Source organism: Lygodium microphyllum, chromosome 30, assembly GCF_053477565.2.
Source record: "Lygodium microphyllum isolate KBCC chromosome 30, Lygodium_microphyllum_v1.1.10, whole genome shotgun sequence".
NCBI lineage: Eukaryota > Viridiplantae > Streptophyta > Polypodiopsida > Schizaeales > Lygodiaceae > Lygodium > Lygodium microphyllum.
The window spans coordinates 32,993,521-33,013,568 of NC_141164.1; the positions used below are offsets into that span (position 1 = coordinate 32,993,521).

Sequence of the window (20,048 nt, forward strand, 5' to 3'; positions counted from 1 at the left end):
TGCAGCAGCCCTGACAATGCCTATTTTAATTGTGACAATCTTCCCCTAAAGATTAGATGCCGCCTGTATTAATCATGACAATCTTTTCCTGAAGAATAGAGGCCAGTTTTGGCAGTCGACTAAAACAAGCCTTGACTTCCAAAGTATGGGCTAGAGACTACCTTGTTGACTCTACCTGACAGTAGGGCTTGGGCAGTCACTTCTGCCTGAGGCACAGTTCTCAGATGCAAACACTACATAGACATGAATAAGGCACGTACATCAGACTATCAATCCAAGAAATCGTCCAGTGTGGACTTCAATGCTCCATTGAAATTGTACAACCTGAAGCTGAATGTAATCCAAAAGCGAGAGTATGCAAAGACACTTTTTGCATGCCAAACCCCCTGGATTCCCCTTCTCCCCTACCAAAACAAAGTAAAATAGGCTAGTAGTCCTCAATTCTCCTCTCATCATTACAAAATCCTCTTGCAACATCCATTCATAGGCTGAGAGACTGGTAATGAACTTTAGGTGCAGGCAACCCATGTTAAAATTGGGCAGAGTCTCCTAGCCCACCACCTTCAAAAATGGAACTCCAGCTGTGCAATGGTGGAGCGGGTACGGTGACCAAAGCTGTCTCCAGCCAGAAACTGTAGAGCAAGTTTTAGACTTAGAATTTTAGATCAGGTGTATGCTGTTGTTAACTGTCCAGTCTCCAGTGTTTTGAGAACTTCTTTGCCCATTTCTTGGCATCCAAGCAGCTTCTGCAGAAAAGGATGAATATCATTATAGAGTCATGAATAATAAAGCTTATCAGAATATCAAAAACACTTGCAGTTTCAAACCTTTCCATCAGACATAATGTCCCCTGTTCTAAACCCCTTGTCAAGAGTGTCCAGGACTGCCTTTTCAATTCGCTTAGCTGCTTTCACCTCTCCAAGCCCATATTGTAAAAGCATTGCCACACTCAATATCATTGCAAGAGGGTTTGCCTTGTCCTGAACAGAAGACCAAAGAATTCTATTAATAAAATTGACTAATGAACTCATACAAAACAGGTAACAGTAGAAAAGGGCAAATATGGATCTTCCCTTGACTTAAACAATATGCCTCCTTACAATATACTAACCCAAAAACAGATATTACAAGCATTACAAGAAACTAACCTGGCCTGCAATATCTGGGGCTGAGCCATGGATGGGTTCAAACAAACCTGGGCCCTACTTGAAGACAAAAAGGTGGCCATTGTTATAAGTCAATATAACCGTCAGTCGTTTGGATTTAAAGATAACATAAGCTACAAATGATGGATCCTACCGAATCACGCACACTAGCAGATGGAAACATTCCTATACTTCCAGTAAGCATGGATGCCTCATCTGAAAGAATATCTCCAAAAATATTGTTGGTTACAATGGTGTCGAACTGTTGCAGAAGGTTGGTATACAGAGTAAGACTTATTAAAACTTCTAAACTGAAAGTCAGATTCTCATGCAAACAAGCCTTCACATAAGAAAAACTGTCATTGCAAAATATTGTATTTCACCTGCTTAGGATTACGAATCAGTTGCATAGCTGCATTGTCAACATACATGTGTGAAAGTTCAACGTCCGGATACTCTTTTGCAATGGCCATAACTCTTTCCCGCCACAACTGAGAGCACTGTATTTACTAGATGTCAATTATGAGATACAACACATGAACTATTGGTAGTAAGAAAAAGGCAACAAGAGAAAGCTACTGCATGCAACTCAGCAGTCACATAAGAATACCTCTAGCACATTGGCCTTATCAACTGAACACAGCTTTCTACGTCTTTTCCTTGCAACCTCAAATGCCACACGGGCAATCCGGTCAATCTGCAGCAACAAACAATCATGAACTTTACTTGCTCCCTCTCTCATTCCATACTCTCCCTTATATGTTAGAAATTACAAATTCCTTGGCACATTCACAACTAACACAATCAGATTCCAACATGGACATCAGAGTGTTCAAGCCTCTGATTCAGCAAGGAGGGCTTTCCTCAGTTCCCCTCCATTGCCTTAGCTAATGAATTTTGTCTGTGAATATATAAAGATACCCCCTTGTACAGCAGTGCAATTCTTTTCATTGATTGCTTTGCTCTTTTCTACAAGAATGTGAGCATTGTTCATTTCCCATCTGTATGTGTTTCATTGCTTCCCAAGCCCCAATATGAGTTTCCAAGGCTTCTCTTATTTGTCTAAGAGACTGCATGTTGCTGGTGGCTTGTTTTTCTGAGCAGGTTCTACCTTCATAACTTGGTTGGCAACATGTGATTTGCTGCAGGCCAAGGCCAGTTACTGCAATTTCAGTGCTACTGCAATTTCATCACACCGCAGCAATGTAGGAGCCTTCTACTGCTCTCCCACAAGCTGTGTTTTCCCCTCCACTTCCCTCTCTATCATTGCCCAAAGGGGCGGCACTAGGGCTTGTTCTTCATCATTAGATAAGCCCTTGCTAGCAACTTGGCACATATTGCCAGTGAGGATGTGCTCAAGAGCTGACATGTGGGCTTCTTTCAGCTAACAGACCATTTTCAAACAAGCTTGCTTTGTCATTTGCTGGTTCTTAGAAGTCAGGTTTGTTCCTTATGGTGGATGACCATAGATTGTGCTCATACTCTATTTGAGTGCTGAAATATTGAAACATTGTTTCGACCATTTTCTTCTCTAGAGGTGGTCCACTTGGACCTATAAATATGCAAGCTCCTGTCTACTTTTTTAAAAGATGACAATGTTTCACATGATCCCTAAAGAAAATAGAAGATGCTAATTGATACTGACTGGATTGACTGCTGGCTTGTCACCCCAGTCAGATTTCTTGCACAACTGGCCAAGTGCTCATATAGTCATGCATGCTATGCACCAACAGAAATAGCTAACCAAGTTCCTACCAAAAAAATTCAAACACAACATTGTAGCTGTGGGATCACAGAGCAAGTTCAAAACTTTCATCATACAGCAGTTGTACTATACAGACAACTACAGGTAAGCAACAAGTGATTTTATATATATATCACAAGGCTAGTGTAGATGGCAAGAAAGACTAATGCCTTCATACCTCACTTGCAGAGTAGACCTCTGTGTTGTATGCGATTCGTTCACCACTGTTGTTTGTAGCAAATCCCTTTGGCTCACCAAAATAAATGCCTAGAACATGGGACATGATTTAAGACATGAATGTTCAAGTATTAAATTAAAGGCTAGATTAAAGTTAAATCACACACCTCCAGTGAGTTCTCGAACAACCATAATATCCACTCCTTCAGCAACCTCATGCTTCAAAGTAGAGGCCTCAACAAGCTGTCAAACAGATCTGGTCAGAGAGAGAATTTCCAAGATTGCATGTATGTAGTGTATGTTTTGGGCTAAACCAGATAAAACCTGGGGCAGAACTGTAGCTGGCCTGAGATTTGCAAATACCCCCATTCCAGCTCTCAGTCCAAGCAAACCACGCTCTGGCCGCAAATGAGGTTCATTGCTATCCCACTTGTACCTGAATAGCATTCAGCAATTGAGACTGCGGTTTGTATTAATACAGCAGCTACCTAGAAATAATATAAGGACATGTAGCAAGTTCAAACCCGCCAATGGCAGATAGTAACACCGCATCAGACACTTTACACGCTGCTAAGGTGTCATCAGGTAGCGGTGTTCCAAGAGCATCAATGGCTGCACCACCAACAAGCTTCTCTTGGATCTGAAAACCAATGCCTGATGAAAGAGCAAGAATATATCAGCGCAATGACGATCATTAAAAAAAAGCATGCACCACAGCTGTACAACATTGTGTGGCTATTCACAAGCTAGTGCATCGATTCAAATGTAACCATGCCTATTTGACATAGGGTTGACCAGTTTACAAATTTATAGGCAAATTACATGTACAAAATGTGCAACCTCAACTAAGTTTTGGATGGATAAGTCAGTCCTGATCATATATGAACTTGACAGTCTTTAGCTGGGTTGCTTGGATTGGATAAGTTAATCAAGCCAATCATGTGATTGCAAGTATTTGTACAAACACAATAGGGGAGAATTTCAAGTCCAAATAGGAGGTTTTTAAGTTGACATGCACCAACTGATTAAAACAACAGATTTGTGCTGTCCTGGAATTACTAACTAGCGGCTTTATTACACTTTCAGAAGCAAATGGAAATTCAGCTTCATCAATGAATTTTACAGGGAATCAGTGGGAATTGGTGGAAAAACATCCAAATAGCCACCAAGAATTCCAAGACACATGCCTAGACCTATAGTGACCTCAAGGGAGTTCCACCTAATGTGCTGACACACAATCCCAACCAACCCCATTGTCAAGCTCACCAAGCAATGATCATATCCAATGAATCAATGATACATGCACCTTGTTTGAGAAAAGATGGATAAGCTCCTCAAGGCACGAATCTTGCACAATTCATCTACAAATTTGAGAATACTAATTGGGTATGACCCATCATCAAGAGACTTAAGAACAATGATAAAATTGAAGTACATGTAAACTACAAAAAAGTGAATGCTGCCACCAAGAGAGATCATTACCCACTACCCTACACATAAAACATGATCATGGGTGTGGCAAGTAAGGAGGCATACAGCTTCCTAGACGGATTCTCAAGCCACAACCACATTTGCCAAGTGGCTCATCCTTTCAAATGCACTCAGCTTTTTCTTTAAAAAGAGGATGACATCCCTTGTACACAAAATTGATCCTTCTTTTCTTTTTCTTGCTTCTATTTCCCTTTTTTTTTCCACGACACTTCCAATTCTCACCTAGATATTAAACTACTGTGAAAAGTGGTTACAATCCAAGAAATGAAAGCCCTCACTAAAAAATGGATTACTTGAAGGTAACCCAAGAACAATCAAATTTAGTCATTAGAATTTGATTGTATTGCATTAATTCCTAATCTTGGCATCCATTAACAGCCCTATAAATAGCAAATGTTGTGCATATTCTACATTGTCCCATTCAAGCTATGTCAAATAATAATTCTTCAACACTTCTTGCTCCTATCCGCATATTCTACATTGTTCCATTCAAGCTATGTCAAATAATAATTCTTCAACACTTCTTGCTCCTATCCACACCCTAACATAGAGGACAATCCAGTTCATGGAGCTTAGCCAAGTGTTATCTCAACCTAGCAACCATTTTTCCTTAGTTGGCAACATCCATTTCGGCATAGCGACCTATTCCTGAGCATCCTACATTTGTGTTTCCAAATTTCAAGTGTTGTCCAACTATCCAAAGTCATCCAACACACTAACTACCCAAGGATACCTCATGTTTTTGCAATTTACAAGCTTCCTTGCACCCATGGAGGCTCCCCCAATAGTCGTTTACATCACTAGCCCTTGTGTTGCATGTGATAGCTTGCTCAAGTGACTCGAAGCTGTGTTTTGCATTTCAGCATCCATTGAGGCTCCCCTAGCCGTTGTTTAGATCAACAACACCTATATCTGCATGCGACAACTTGCTCAAGTCACTCAAATCTTCATTTTGCATTCCGACAGGCCAACCTACTAATTATAAGCCAAGCAGAGCACTTTGGACTAGTTATACATTATTTTGCACTCTTTCTACCAATTTCCCATCTCTTAGCAATTGCCTTCACCCAATCTACATCTACGTTTTGGTACATCTATATCTATGTCTACATCTAAAGTAGAGGAACCAAAATATAAAGATAATCTTCTTTATCACGAAACAACTCCTAAGGACCATTCTGCTTCCTATACTACCGTTCATCATCAACCAATTTCTTCTTTGACATCCCACTTCCTGGAGAACTGCATTTCACTTCATCCACAAAGCATCCTCATTCAGGGGTGCTGCTGCCTAATCAGACGTGACAATGCACTCATCTCTAAGCTTAATCATCTAGACTATACTCTTCTCAATCTCGAAAACACGAAACCCTAACGCTCATTTCATTGCACCAACATTATTCATCATTGATAATCCCATTCTGTTAGCAGAGTATTTGTCAGCTCATGTGTGAGTCTGAGCTTGATCTGGGCTGGGCATTTTTATTAGGTATTTTAGGTATTTTTCTGGTGTGGCATTTTATACTAGTGGAGCATTTTATGCACCAGTCGGCCAGCATTAATGCTGTCCGACCAGCATTATTGCTCCCCACTTTTTCAGCCTATTTATACTCAGTGGCTCCTCCTCAGTCAGTCACTTCATTTTCACCATATGCAGACTCTGTGGAGAGAGGAGCCAGTGCCAGTGCCCACGCAGCCAGTGACTCACTGTTGTATGCGACTGTCTCGTGTTCAGATATATGGATTCCATTTCCCATGCATACATCTGAGTTCTCATCTGTATCGTGTTCTTTTCTTTTCTCTTTTTGTCTTGTGTTTCAGCAGTTTATTTCAGCACATGTTTATGCTTCCACCGCTGCTCCACTTCTGACATGGTATCAATTTTCAGGATTTGTGTTTCTGTTGCGTTTTCTTGCTGATTTCAGGACTGTTTTGTACCCCTGCTGATCATACGACTGCTGTCGCAGCCCGGCGAGACCTGTTTTGGGGCTGTTTTCAGCCTGCGTTTTTTGCAGTCTTCCCATCGCCTGCTGCCTACGCACCCTCTGCTGCCTGCGTTTTTCATCTGCAGCTGCTGGCGACAGTTTTCTACCTGTTTTTCTCCAGTTTACAGCCTGCGTTTTGCTGATTCAGCGTCTCTCATGGCTGGGTGACTGTTACTTCAGGCCGTTTTTGCTGTTTTTGGCAGTTTTTGACTGATTTTTTTGACTTTCTGCAGCAGATTTTGTTTTCTATTGATCAGATTTTGGGTTCTATTGCATGTGAACTCTCATTTTCTGTAGTCTGTGCTTGTGTTTTGGCTGTGTTTCCTCTCTAAATTCCATCTCTTCTCTACTTCTCTCCTTATCCTCTCCATATGGCTCCTCCGTGCACGTCCACTGATGATAAGTTACATGGACCTGATTATCTCACATGGAGTGCTGTCATGAAAGCTTGGTTTGTGCAGAAGCGGCTATGGTACATCGTCTGTGGAGCTATTGCTCGACCTCTCCGTTCTTTTGCTCTTCCTGAAGACTTTGATGAGGACAACCATGAGGAAGCGGTGCTCACATGGGACTCGGACGATGCCCGTGCTTACTCAGCATTGCTTCGGTGTATTTCTAAAGCGGTCTTACCGGCGGTTACCTCCTGTAGGACATCTCCTGAAGTATGGCAGAAGTTGCAGCAGATGTACGAGGCACCTTCCACCATGCGGGCCGTCACACTTTATGGCCAGCTCCAGCAAATGAAGTTTGAGCCGAAAGATACTATTCAGTCTTTTCTTCTTCGTGTTACGGAGGTACAGGACCAGCTTCGGCACATGCAATCTGCTCTTCCCGAGGTGCATCTTGTCGGGACCGTCCTCTACAAGCTCCCCCCGGAGTTTGATGGAGTGGCCAATGCTTTGCGGGCGCAGACATCATCGACTCCTGTCAGTTTTACACATATGACCTCGATGCTTCTTGAGCATGAGGCATCCTTGAGATTACAGGGGCGGCTTCCGGCACATTATGGAGGTGAGGCTTATGTAGCTTCAAAGAGGGGTGACGGGAAGAAGAAGTCGAAGGCCCAGTGTTACCACTGTGGCAAGAAGGGACATTTGCGGAAGGACTGCAAAAAGTTAGCGGCTTCTAGGAAGAAGGAGCAGAAGACGAAGCGGGATGCTGACTCTACCGATGAGTCCTCTCCTTCATCAGACTCCGACTCCGATCCTCCGATCGAGGTGAAGTCCAAGGCGCGGAAGGGATCCTCTTCTTTGGATCGCGGGAAGGGCTTGGTGGCCCCTTCCTCGGCTGCTTTCTAGTGGTGGTGATGAGGTCATCCCTCACGACTCTCTTGTGCCAAAGAGGGAGTGTGAGCGGGTGTTCAGATGGGGCAGCCGCGCCTCATCTATATTTTTATACAGGTGCACATGTTCCAGAGAGGGACGTCCCTGACGCATCGACTTCAGTCTGGCGGAATCAAATCCTGGAGCTGGGATTGACATCCAGGTTCATGCTGAGCTGGTTATCTGACAGAGAGCGGGAGGCTTTCGTCTGGAGCTCACATGAGGGGACACTTTGGCGGTCTGGCCAAAGGGGGGGACTCCATGGTCACCTATGTTCAGAGGCATTTTTGACAGGCTGGTCTTGTATGCTACTGCGAGACATTGGTGATGGACACAGAGACATGCTATGATCTTCTCTATTTTCAGGTGTTTGATACGATCGACATCAGGTTCTCTCCGAGGCACCTTGGTGGTGGCTTGATCACCCACTGCTTGGGTATCCATGGTTCTACTTGGTGGTTCTATGTTGTATAGTTTCTGATCCCTTTTCATTGTACTATTGTATTGTATCAGATCACTCATGATCTGAGAGAGGGTGTTAGCAGAGTATTTGTCAGCACATGTGTGAGTCTGAGCTTGATTTGGGCTGGGCATTTTTATTAGGTATTTTAGGTATTTTTCTGGTGTGGCATTTTATGCCAGTGGAGCATTTTATACACCAGTCGGCCAACATTAATGCTGTCCGACCAGCATTATTGCTCCCCACTTTTTCAGCCTATTTATACTCAGTGGCTCCTCCTCAGTCAGTCACTTCATTTTCACCATCTGCAGACTCTGTGGAGAGAGGAGCCAGTGCCAGTGCCCACGCACCCAGTGACTCACTGTTGTATGCTCAACATTTGTTTTTGAGTTTTGTGTCAACATTTGTTGCACACGCTCAGTGTCCCTACCTGCAAACCCTAATGCTTCTTTGCAACCATGGCTTTTAGGAAGGATCATGGTAATTTTTGAATCAATCATTTCAGCTTTTCTAGTATTGTATCTATAAAAGCAATAGGTTTTTCTCTCCTTGAGCTATGTCTGCAAGAGTACACAAGAGAAACACGAATACAAAGAGAAGTATAGAGAGAGAAAGAGAGGAAGCAAAAGACGAAGGAAGAATATTACACTAGCTTAAAGAATAATGCCAATACAATGATGATGGACTGATCAATCCCTGCACGTAGCCCAAAGTTTGATAAGGGCACTAGATCAAGCTGATGATGATGGCAACACCAAACACGAAGTATCAGAGTGTGCACTTGCAAAGGAAAGACTCAAGATTGAAGATTGTATGTGTGCACACCAAGGGGGGAAGGGGAGGGAAGGAAGTGAGGCTAAAAATAGCCATAAATGCCCAAATCTCGCTGGCCTACACCAATAGATGCCAAAAAAGCTAGCCAACCAACATTTAATGCTGGTCACTGAAAAAAAATGCCAAAAAATAGAGGTGATCCCAGAAAAATCCCAAATGACAATAACAATGTTTGGCAAGTTTAGGCAGACTATGAAAAGTAAAAACTAGCCTAGGAATGCACAAAAGAAGCTAACAAATAAAGAAAATGCACCTAAATTGCCAAGCTTCTATGTCTTCATCAAACTTGAACAGAAGCTCACAACTAGGAGATGACAAACTGACACAACTAACATAAGCAAGCTAACACCCGCTCTCAAGACCTAGGAGTGTCGGAAAACCCAACAACTTCATGTGATAACGCATAGAAGCTTGGGGCAAAGGCTTCGTGAAGACACCAACTATGTTGTCCTCCATGGGACAGTAGGCCACCCCTAACTTGGAATCCATGGTCTGCTTTCGAAAGTAGTGATACTCAACCATGATGTGCTTCGTGCAAGTATAAAACACAAGGTTCTTTGCCACAGCTAGAGCACTCTGGTTGTCAACACAACTCCGTAGATCCGAGCTAAGGAATGCGAATCTCGACCAATATGCAACAAAGCCAAACCACCTCCACAACTGTAGAACATAATGCACGATACTCTACCTCTGTAGAAGAAAGAACCACAATAGACTACTTCTTACTGCTCCATGAGATAACTCTCGATCCAAAGGAGAGGGTATAACCTATAGTGGACTTGTGCAAATCTACATCACTTGCCCAATCAAAATCACTCCAACCAAAGAGAGTAGCCCCCTCTCCATACATGACCACATAGGATCGAGTGCCATGTAAATAACAAAGAATACGTAAGGCCACTCTCCAATGCTCTTATATGGGAGTCTTTATGAAAAAAGACAAAAATACCACAACCGAGTATGAATAAGCTAGATGAGGGAGCCAACAAGACACCTATAACGAGTGGTATCTCTAAGGGGAGCTCCATCGACCAAAAGCTTGGACTTTGGATCCATGGGGTAAGAAATAGGCCAACAATCAATCATACCAAACTCCAAGAGAAACTTAGAAATGTACTTGTGCTATAAAATAAAAATGCAATGTACAAGCTGATGGATCTCCAGGCCAAGGATGAAGTGTAGGATGCCATGATCCATCATGTCAAACTCCTGTTGCAAAATCTCCCAAGTACATTCAACCTCTTGAGTAGAGCTCCCTGTAATGATAAGATCATCCACATACAAGATGAGCATAACACACCTCTCACCCTCAACCTCGAGGTATAGGGTGGGGTCATGAGTTGATCAATGGAAGCAATCAATCCTCTGGTACCAAGCATGAGGAGCTGAGTTTAGCCTGTGTTAACCATTCTAAATCCACCAAAAACAAATAGAACTAGCTTCCTTTGAATCAACGCTCTAGGGGAAACAATGGCGACTTTAGTCATTCGGGGCTTGTGATTGGCCAACTGATATGCAAATCCATGTCCACGACCTCACGGAATGAAAAGTAACAGGTAACTTGCAATCCAAATTCATCCTGACGTTGCTAGTGTACAAATCATAAAATGCAAGTGAAACTACCTTCGTCGGAACCAACGCTCCTGAGGACATCAAGGGCAACTTTGGTGATTTCGGGACCGATGCCATCGCCAGGAAGGACAGTGATGTTGTAAGTCCGCGACGACGCGAGCGCAGAGATGCAAACCCGACGACGAGCAGGAGGAGGTGCCAGTGGCAAGTGGCCTCGCAGCGGGCAGGTGCGCAGTGATTCCAAAGACGTGTTGGACACCCTGGCCAGCAAGCTTCCTTCCATGGCTAAAACCCTAATACCAAAAGCATCTAAGAGACTTTTGAATCTGATCTACAAATCAAGATAGTGTACATATGATCTGAGAGTCTTATGAATGTAGAAAACAAGGACTAAGATTCTTATGATCTGATACTCTTATGAATATAGAAAACAAGGACTAAGATAGTGTACATATGATCTAAGAGTATTATGAAAACTCTAATAGAAAGCCAGGAGTCACATAGTGTACCTAGCCTACTTTGCATTGTCCTTCTCGTCAGCATGTGGCAAGACAAAAAAAACCTTGAACCACTCTACCATGCACTCCAATCAACAGCCCTCCCACATCAGGTACCATGGTAAAGGGCAAGTGGCCTTTTTCATTTGTGGTGCTGATGTGTCACTCCACACGTCTATATATTATGATTTAAAGTTACATTTTGAGTAGCAATTTTAAAGTTCATAGGCTGAAGGGGTTAATAGAGTATCATCTATTAATAATCCAGGTTTATAATCTTTTTCTCCAAATGAGCTATTACATAAATGGTTTTTAATCTATATCTACACTATCTTATAATTGATGGATTTCACGAACCTAAATCCAAACTTATGTGGTATACATAGAATGCTCCCAAGCCTAACAAGCTATTGAAAACTTGAACCAAAAACGAATATAACCAAAACTCTTAAAAGTCCCCTAAGCTGCCGCGCTGCCTCCTCCTCCTCCTCCTCCCTCCCTCCCTCCCTCCCTCCCTCCCTCCCTCTCTCCCTCTCTCTCTCTCTCTCTCTCTCTCTCTCTCTCTCATCATGCATGCTTCATACATTTCATCTCTCATGGAAATAGGTTGATTTGTTCTTGGTCATTTATTAATCAAGGGCCAAAAGGTCTAATAATATTTTAGCAAATGAAACTTTGAAGATTTATATATATATATATATATATATATATATATATATATATATATATATATATATATATATATATATATATATATATATATATATATATATATTGTGTGTGTGTGTGTGTTCACGCTTGCATGTGTGCAAACCTTCACCCCCACATTCATCTTCAAGAAGTCGTACATGAATCACCCACCTCCTCTCTTGGATGATTATGGGCATCTATGCTTGCTTGAGCTATTCCAACACTACCAACAACATCAGCATGCCATAGCACTCGGGCTAATTCCCCAAAGAGCCTCTTTCTCTCAACTAGATGTTTGGTGCCAACAATTTCAAGCCAATGGAGTCCAAAAGAGCAAGGTGGAGTCAAGGGAGGAAGTTGAGGGCAAGCTGGAGCTTTAATGACACGTTGGATTTATAGGAAAGTGCAAGAGCAATCTCTCTCTCTCTCTCTCTCTCTCTCTCTCTCTCTCTCTCTCTCTCTCTCTCTCTCTCTCTCTCTCTCTCTCTCTCTCTCTCTCTCTCTCTCTCTCTCTCTCTCTCTCTCTCTCTCTCTCTCTCTCTCTCTACACACACACACACACACACACATGCTAAGGTAAGTGGAATCCCACTCCTCCACCAATAGAATCGAGAGATAAGCTAGTCCTTTCACTACACCAATAGGATCAAGAGACAAGTTGGTTCTCTCTTCCCTCTATCTCAATCATCTATCTCTTCTATTGGTCAATACAAAGCTTTTGATTCGAGGGTTTTTAGATTGGCCTACACAAAGAAATCAAAGACGGATGAGGAGCAATTAACAAACAATATTTTTGGTCATGCTTTTCATTAGACTCCTCCTAAATTAAAAGCTTATCTTTCTTTGGTGGACATGCTATCTAACAAGTTAGATATGGCAACATGTTGTTGAAATATTAATTGTAATTAAAAAGGGAAGGGTAGAATATCTCATCAATAAGGAGACTTGAACCTTCCATTCCTTGGCTCAATAGATTTTGGGCTTGGATACCTTGTTGATATATGAACACTAGAAGGATTGGGCCAATTCTCACCCCATGCTTTGATATCAACGCTACAAGGACTATTGGGAAGGTTGGGCCAACATAACAATTTGCAATTAGGGAGTGTGGATTCATCACTTATATTGCAAATTGCTACACTAAGTGCAAATAACAAGACTCTTGGAAGGCCTTCTTTTGGTTAGCCCATTTAAGAGAATTATCAAATAATATTTGTGAATTAATAAAGAGTACCAAGAAGAGATGTAGGTCTTGAACCTCCATGTAATGGATATATTGACATCTTCAATGTCTCCTTTGCAATGGATCAACACTAGTTTGTAGTCCCAAAATGGTTGTAGATTGATTGCAAAAGGTAAGTGTACTAGAAAGTTCTTTACATTATGAGAAATATGGACTCTCTTTTTTGCCCCTTAAGGAGTGAATAAACAAATATAGGCCTAACCAATGAGAGAGTTGGGATTCCAAATTCATGTAACATGAATCTTCTAGCCATATCTTGGTCCAAATCTTCCCTCAACAATAAAATAAGAGAAAATGTGAGAAATACAATGACGCCACTTCCTAAAAGTTTATGACTCGAAATTTCATTTTCTTGTTTTTTTTATGTTTGACTTTTCATTTCTCCCCTTTTCAGTTTCCCCCTCTTTCTTAGGCGAAACTCAAATTTATCATATCTCTTTCCCCACTTCTTCTTTCCTGATGAAATTTTACAGCCTCACTGTTGCTTGCCCTATCTGTAACCTTGTGAAATTTCATTTTCTCTACACAAACATAGAGTGAGTTTCACATGTTTTATGAGAGCAGAGCTTGTTCTATAAAAGCCCTAAGATTTTCTTCACAAAACTTTACAACTATATTGTTATCTTCCATGGATGTTCTATGATAAAGTTTTATCTCATTTGGACAAAACCTATGCAAATTATGTGCATTCTCTGACATGTAATTTCTTTTGTTTTGGTACTCTAGGAGTCTCTTACAGTTAAGAACAATGATCTTTTGAACACTTAACTTCTTCTTCAACATCTTAGGGTTTCACTGTTGTAAATAAAGTTATAAGTATGTTGTCTTGTTTTTTTGTTGCTCCATAGTTAAATTTTATCTCGTTTGGACAAAATAATGTAAGTTATATGCATACTGAGCTTTCCTTTGTTTTTTTACTCTAAGAATCTCAGAGGGTGGAGAACAATGATTTTTTTTAAACTCAACTTTTTCAATATCTTTGGGCTTCTTTGCAAAGAGAACCACAGGCATATTGTCTTTTTTTTTTGTTGCTCCATGGTTAAGTTTCAACTCATTTGGACAAAGCCTATGTAAGTTATATGCATGCTTTGACCCGAGATTTCTTTTGTTTTTGTACTCCAAGAATTTGACAGTGAAGAAACAATGGTCTTGCTAGAAGTCAACTTTCTGTTCAACATCTTATAGGTACAATATTTTTTATAAAAAATTGCTCCATTTAAATTTCATTTTATTTGGAGAGAACATTTACAAATTATACACATGCTGATAGGTAACTGTTCTATTTGGTTATTATAGATGTCTTCACGAAGGAAAAACATCAGTAACATACTTGTAGTGGAGATCTTCAATAGGAAAGATAGTTTTGGTAATTGGATTTGTGATAAGTACTATAAGTTGGATTGGATTTTGATGCACCCAAGCACTTGAGGGAGTTTCAAGGTCAAGCATAAGGATGTTGTAAACCTCAGTAAATATTGGAAAGCTAGAATTTTAGAGTTCAGAAAAGTATTTAATGGAACAAGTACAATAACACAAGTATTGATCCAACATGTTTATACGCACAAACAAATCTCTACACAATGAGAACTACATTGCAAATTATAAATAAAATAATAAGTTTTTAAATTTTATCATTGTTTATTCTTTTGCATCAAAGTTATTTTTAAAAATCTTTGCAATCTTCTAATTCAATCTTGTTTTACTAATAGCTCTATATCCATCAACTTTGCATGAATGGTAGAATGTGGAATGTTTGAGCGGCAAGATACTTGTTTGGCATAAAGACATAGGTTCTTTGATCTATGATAATAACTCTACAAGTCAACTTGTAACTCAAAATATATACTTTTTATAATTCACTGTAGTAGAAAGCTAGAGATTGCAGCATGTTCCATTGCCGCCACTATCTAGTGGTGAATGGTTGATTTGTAGCTTGGAGTTGTCACGAGCATGTAAGTCGAAGATAAAATCAGATATCAATAGTGCTATGAAACCTACCACATGCTCCAAAGATGTACATCTTAGTTGATTTATTCCATTCTCATTGTTTGCACATTTGTTTGATTCATGTGATGTTTTGAAGAAAACAAAGATTACTTATCAATGCAAGTGTCCATTCGAGGAATGGATGAGTCAGCTATTGGGTGAGTCTTAGCAAGTCAAAAGAACACATTTTGATGAGATGATTGAGTGCAAGGTCAACCAATCTGATCTCATATTCAAGTAAATATTTTCTACTTTGCATGCCTTGATTTAAATGACATAGGTCTTGCTTAGATGAATTGTTGTGTTAGTCGCATTTACTTACCATTATTTTTGTTTTTGTTATAGGTATTTCAGTGCATTCACTTTTGATATAGAAGATGGCAACTTCTTTTGCAAGGGGAGGGTATCAGCTTTGGATCGAGATACTTTTGATGAGACACATACAGCTCTCATAGATGTGGTTATCTTGTGCAATCTATGACATATAAACAATGTGTTTCTCCACATATCTTTGAGATAGTGGAATCCTTGTAATTTTTTTAAATAAAGAATGAATACAATTTTTTTAAAAACTTCTGAGTACTTTCAATTTTGGTAATCTTAGTTTACTGTGATCCAAGGGTGTGATAATACATAATGTGATTAGTCAATTATATTGGTTAAAATCAGACTTAAATTGCAAGTTGGAGTTCTATAATCTATGGAATATTGTCTTTACATTATGATATATTATAGCTCATCTCTTTTACTCATTTCTTAAATTTAAATATTAAATTGGATCCAAAGGGATTTTGAAGGTCTTTTAGATTTCCTTTCTTTAAAATTTTCTATATTTTCTCTAGTTGGACTTGAATATACTCAGTGATCCAAGTATATTCGAGGATATAATAATGTAGAATGAAGCGTTTGTATATATGAGTAATTTTAACGGTGACTTTAAATTTTTTTAAAGAACCTTTATTTAAAACCCTAGATACATAAAAGCTATAACTCCAAACTTATTTTCACTTTCATTCTCTACTTCCCTACACTTGTGCTCTCCTTCCTTCTCTCTTTGTGTGCCATGACTACCACTCCCGCCTTCATCATATGGATTAGCTTCACATGCTATGCACACATAGGAAACCAGATATACCCTATGTTTTGCGTGACCTTGAGTCCAGAGAGCTCCCTTTCCGCCTAGATCCTAGCTTTAGTATAGTAGCATCATTTTGTGGTGCGACAAACCCTCTCACTTGCTCTATTTCCGACTCTACTCTTAGGTGAGTCCCCATAGATTTCTTATATAATTTATGTGCCGGATCGAGCCATGCAAAGGTAATAAATCAAGCCTTGGTGCATGTGGGACAGCATCTCCACGCTAGAGTAGTGTCCACCTCATCCCATAACCACGCCACAATGGATCTCATAAAGCACGATGCAGCATTTGCCATATATGTTTTGTGCATTGAGGTGAAAGAGGACAGTGAGATGAAGACATCGACGCACCCTCTCGGCCACAACTAGAGTATTTTGAGAGGGAGCCTGAGGAGATCGCTCTCAATCCGAGCATAGAGGTAGTACAAAGCTTAGCCATTGTGCACCCACCTCCCTGCCCTAATGAGACGTCGACGAGTGATGAGCAACCCCTTGCTTCTCTCCATGTTGTCATCGTCAAGGGGATGGAACATCTACTTATGTAGGATGTATTAGAAATTTTGGAGCTAAGAGAAGAAGAACTATATTGTATCATGGTGCGTAATGCACTTGATGATTTTATAGATTTTGATATTCAGAATGCCCCAACACATGTTGATGAGGTGGCTCGATATTATGGCACAAGCGTCGATGATATCTCTACCATTGTGAGCATCCAAGAGCAGATTGAGGATGCAACGCCATACTATGAGATATTTGATGAGGAGTTTGAGTGGTTGCAAGAAAGCCTTTTTGGAACTACACAGTACCTTTCCATGAGAGAGACAAGGGTGGCCCAGTTGCAGGAGCAAACCTAGATGCTCCATCATAGCAAGAAGATAGATGATGCAGAGAAGGTAATGTTCTCGGTTTCATGCACAACTTTACTAGTAGGACATCGAGACCCTCGAAGTAAATTTTTGTCAAGATCGGCACCCTAGAGCAGCCTTGGCCGAAGGCTCATGTCCGGGGGCCTAAATGAGGCTCGTGTCTAGGGGCTGCTTTAGGGGGCCAATCCCGACAAAAATTTACTCCGAGGGTCCCAATGTCCTAGAGGCTCTATTGGTGAAGTTGTGCGCAAATTCAATGTATATATCTTTAGCACCCTCCATGTATAGTGAGTCTGACACTAAACTTATGTGATGTAGGACATTGTCTATATAAATGAGTTTTCATCTAGGCAAGGTGACCGATCTGGTAGCCAAGGAAGGGTGCAGGACTTTGCATTAAAGGAGTACATTGGTCAGCTTGCGAGTGACATTATTGTATTTCATAAGACATGCTCTCCGACTTTTGTTGAGAACTTCTTGAAGTTGAGGGCACTAAAACGAAGGATAGGCCCTTCAAGACCATCCCAACCAACTCAAGCTTGGAGAAAGTAGTGTTGCTTTGACGTTTGAAGATACTCTACTTATTCTCTAATACTAGGTATGGACCACTTTTTTCCATGGTGGCTTGTGGCATGGCTACTGGTGTTCAAGTCCCCAATGTCATTAGGCAGAAACTACGAGGGCAAAATGTATTGCTGCCTATGATTAAGAATAGCTATGACCATGGGGAGTGTAGCTCGAAGAAGCCTAGGAGAGACTAGATGTACTTATTTCCAAATGATATCTCATCACCAATGTAATGCACTTTATAATATTCACTTGAAGTAATGAAAACTAATGTTTATTGGATTTGTGTACAATGTAATTTGTCATACGTGTCGTTTATTATTGTTTTTTACTTGAATGTTATGTTCTATTTGTTGGATTTATACACAACACGATTCGTACCCTAAATTTAATACGTAGTGCTTTATCGAATTCATGCACAACATGTATTCATTCGAATGCATGTAACGATAACTCAAAGACATAAATAAAATAAATAACAAGTGAAAAAACAAAAATAAGATGCACCAAAAAATTTGTATTCATATTCATAACATTTTACATGGGATCCATTACAACTAGGGTTTTACAAAATCTCTTTGGAAGCTACATTTCGTATATGTTTCAGTTGTACATCCTTATTGTTGTTGATCTCCATTGAGGACTATCCTTCCATCGCCACCAAAAGAACTCACTATTTGTTGTTGCAGATCCATGTCAGTGAGACAGCGACTCTCCTTGCATGCATTGCTACATAGACTGAGTCTATGAACAAGTCGATGAGGTAAGCTTTGGTAGCTTCTTGTAGTGCGAGGAGGGTCTTGGTAGTCCAGCAATCGGGTTGTTGCAAGTGTGATCCATCTAGGAACTGCCTCCTACTGTTCTTAATCGGTATGTCGTCCACAATCTCCTGTAACAGCTTCTGGAATGGAGCCTTCGGTATTAGAAGGTGTGTGGTCTTCTGGTAATGATGGATCTTGTGAAGAGCCAATGTGCCTGGTCTCCATCGACGCTTGCGAAGGCTTCTCATGAGCAAAAAAAGCAAGAGCTATATCCTCCTTGTCAAATATATGCATAAAGACAGACTCTATTGTTACTGAGGATGCTGGCATGGTGGTGGTGGTGGAGCTCAAGGAGGTGGCCTGTGCATGGGATTTGGAGGGGGATGTCTCCGAGCCCCTTGCTTGGTGCGTGCCATATCTTCTAGGAGAGAAAACTCAAAACTCAAAAGTGAAATGCGTAAAATGAGGTGAAACTTTAAACTTATATCCAAAGTTTTTAAAAACCTTTAAACTTGAATTAATGTATCCAGGCTTTGGAAAAATATGACGAGTGATCCGATTGACGTGAAATTTTACATATGGACCTTTTTAGGACACATCAACCACCCAAAAAAAAGGCCCTATTAAAAGCCTTTGGGACACCTGACCAGAGGCTCGTGTTTGGGGCCCTGAATCCTTAGACGCCCAAATATGAGCCTCTCGACAGGTGTCCCAGAGGCTTCTAATGGGGCCAATTTTTTAATATCCATGAGTTTTTATGATGCCCAGCATGTGGTTGAAGTTTCACTAAATTCTGATTTATAAAATTGACGATTCAATCATTTTTTGAAAATGCATTAATTGGATAATACTTCACTGATAACATAAAACTCACCACCGAGTGTACGCAATTGCATATTAAACGTGTTGTCAACCAAACTATGTGAAACATTGGAAACTTAAAAATTCACAAAAAATAAGTCATGGGTAAAACGGAATATCACATATCGGATATAATGTTGCCATACCACTAAATACAATAAAGATATAGTTTATCGGCCCATGTACAACTAATCACTGATGTGTGCATGATTGCACATTGAATTTATCCTCAACAAGACTACTTACAAAATTGGAAACTTGAAAATACACACAATGCAAATCATGGTCAAAATAGAATATTACATATCGGATTTAGCATTACGAAACCATGAAATATACAGTAGATAGTGCATCACACCAAGTACAACTAGAGCTAGGCAAAATTTAGCTCCATTTTGTAGGCCATTGCTATCAAATACTTGAAGGTCTACTGGAAAGACAACCCAAAACTAAGCTCCTTACAATCTACAACCAAACCTGAGCTAAAAACATAGATCCAATTACAAGGTAGCTTCTCAAAGCATATTGTTGACATTAAGATTAAATGTATCCTTATTGTTGCGGATCTTACGAATAAGAACTATATCTATGGGCTTAATAGTGATACATCGCGCATGAATGGCTAAAAGTTGACAATCACTCATTAGATCAATCAAGTAACTTTCAATTGCCTCTTGGAGAGCAAGCAAGGCTTGGCTTGACCATTG

At 40.4% G+C, this 20,048-nt stretch overlaps 1 protein-coding gene across 1 annotated transcript; it reads right to left on the bottom strand.

The window, feature by feature from the left end:
* Positions 1 to 275: 275 nt before the first annotated feature.
* Positions 276 to 11,132, bottom strand: LOC148009698 (3-isopropylmalate dehydrogenase, chloroplastic-like). Its single transcript, XM_087672501.1, has 11 exons — positions 10,782 to 11,132; positions 3,591 to 3,720; positions 3,391 to 3,502; positions 3,234 to 3,309; positions 3,068 to 3,156; positions 1,756 to 1,842; positions 1,529 to 1,645; positions 1,300 to 1,407; positions 1,149 to 1,202; positions 828 to 980; positions 276 to 746 (listed from the first exon to the last, which is right to left on the bottom strand). The coding sequence occupies exons 1-11, from the start codon at positions 11,011 to 11,013 to the stop codon at positions 666 to 668; spliced, it is 1,239 nt and encodes a 412-aa protein (XP_087528627.1). The 5' UTR covers positions 11,014 to 11,132; the 3' UTR covers positions 276 to 665.
* Between the last annotated feature and the right edge of the window lie 8,916 nt (positions 11,133 to 20,048).

Coding starts and splice junctions, on each gene's coding strand:
- LOC148009698 (XM_087672501.1), bottom strand. CDS start 11,013: ATGGAAGGAAGCTTGCTGGCCAGGGTGTCCAACACGTCTTTGGAATCA. Junction 3,157..3,233: donor TGTTCGAGAACTCACTGGAG/GTGTGTGATTTA, acceptor CCCATGTTCTAG/GCATTTATTTTGGTGAGCCA. Junction 1,646..1,755: donor ATAAGGCCAATGTGCTAGAG/GTATTCTTATGT, acceptor TAGTAAATACAG/TGCTCTCAGTTGTGGCGGGA.